This window comes from Protobothrops mucrosquamatus, unplaced genomic scaffold (genome assembly GCF_001527695.2).
Source record: "Protobothrops mucrosquamatus isolate PMUCROS unplaced genomic scaffold, P.Mucros_1.0 scaffold1985, whole genome shotgun sequence".
Lineage (NCBI taxonomy): Eukaryota > Metazoa > Chordata > Lepidosauria > Squamata > Viperidae > Protobothrops > Protobothrops mucrosquamatus.
In genome coordinates, this window is record NW_015388101.1 from 107,004 (window position 1) to 108,768 (window position 1,765).

Sequence of the window (1,765 nt, forward strand, 5' to 3'; positions counted from 1 at the left end):
CCTCAGCCAGCGTGAGGGAACTATGACCCTTTGATGACTTGTGGACTTCAACTCCCAGAATCCCTCAGCCAGCATGAGGGAACTAAGACCCTTTGATGACTTGTGGACTTCAACTCCCAGAATCCCTCAGCCAGCGTGAGGGAACTATGCTGGCTAGGGAATTCTGGGAGTTGAAGTCCACAGGTCTTAAAAGCTGCCAAGGTTGGACAGCCCGATCTCAACACTTGCAACTAGTTTTATGGTCCCCCGCCCGTAACACTCACCTCTTCTTCATGCTTAGGTGCCGCAGGAGGCGCACGGCCCCAAAGGGGAGGGCGTCCATGTCTTCCGTGGCTGCACACCAGGCGTGGCCAGATTTCACCAGGACGGCACATGTGGCTTCTGCCTCCGCCGGGGCCTAAATCCCATCCCAAGGGCAGGAGGGAAACTTCCAGTCAGATGGAGGTTGAAACAGTGAGCTCAGATGAAGAAAGTAAAGCTACGGGGTTTCTGGTTTGAGCGCAGACATTTCATTACCCAACTAGGGAACATCATCAGCGTTAGGATGGCCGTGGGGTTGGCATGGAGGAGGAAAAGGAGAAAGAGGCAGAAAAAGGACCCCAGTCTTCTTCTTCTTCCTCCTCCTCCTCTCTGCACACCCCCCTGCCTTCTAGCACTGCGGCTGGACTACAGCTTATGACTGCCACCGAGTCCCAAAATGTCCCTTGCTAAGCAAGACACCCCATTTTACAACCCTTTATCACTGTTCTTAAGTGAATCACTGCAGTTAAGGCCACACTTGAAATACTGCATCCAGTTTTGGTCCCCGCGATGTAAAAAAGAGGTTGAGACACTAGAAAGAGTGCAGAGAAGAGCAACAGATGATTAGGGGACTGGAGGCTAAAACATACAAGGAACGGTTGCTGGAATTGGGTATGCCTCGTTTAATGAAGAGAAGGACGAGGGGGGACATGATAGCAGTGTTCCAATATCTCAGGGGCTGCCCCAAAGAAGAGGGAGTCAAGCTATTCTCCAAGGCGCCTGAAGGCAGGACAAGAAGCAACGGATGGAAACTAATCAAGGAGAGAAGCAACCTAGAACTAAGGAGAAACTTCCTGACAGTTAGAACAATTAACCAGTGGAACTACCTGCCTCCAGAAGTGGTGAATGCGCCAACACTGCAAGTTTTTAAGAAGAGACTGGACAGCCATTTGTCATAAATGATATAGGGCTTCCTGCCTGAGCAGGGGGTTGGACTGGATGACCTCCAAGGTCCCTTCCAACTTTATTATTATTATTATTATTATTATTATTATTATTATTGAGGATCATTGCAGTCAGCCAGATGTTCAGACTGGATTTGGCATTCTGTCTACCTTACCAAAGACCTGGGATAGGCAGATGTGGATGTTTGATGGTATTACAGATATTATTACTATTATTATCATTATTAAACACAGTTAAGTGAATCGGGCTCCCCACATTGACTGTGTTTGTCCGAAGGTCGCAAAAGGTAATCCCGTGACCCCGGGACACTGCAGCCATCGTAAATACGAGTCAGTCACCAAGCACCTGAATTTCCATCATGTGACCATGGACGGTCGTAAGTGTGAAAAAGAGTCGCCAGCCCCCCTTTTCAGTGTTGTTGTAACTTCAAACCATCACTAATGATTTTAACTGGAGGATGCCTGTAACCTGGACCTCTCACCTCCCAGTCTGTCCCCATCTCCACTGGGACCCCCTTTGCTACTGGACTGAGAGGGAGGGGCTGGCCCAACCCCCCCCC

The 1,765-nt window shown here is 49.5% G+C and overlaps 1 protein-coding gene across 1 annotated transcript in view; it reads right to left on the minus strand.

Moving 5' to 3' along the window:
* LOC114923124 (flap endonuclease 1-like) overlaps positions 1 to 1,765 on the minus strand; it is a gene marked incomplete at its 5' end in the record, with an annotated part of 20,365 nt that overhangs the window by 15,134 nt on the left and 3,466 nt on the right. The window contains one exon of the mRNA XM_029285642.1: positions 264 to 397. Coding sequence (XP_029141475.1) covers positions 264 to 397 — 134 coding nt within the window. The remainder of the gene's footprint in view (positions 1 to 263; positions 398 to 1,765) is intronic.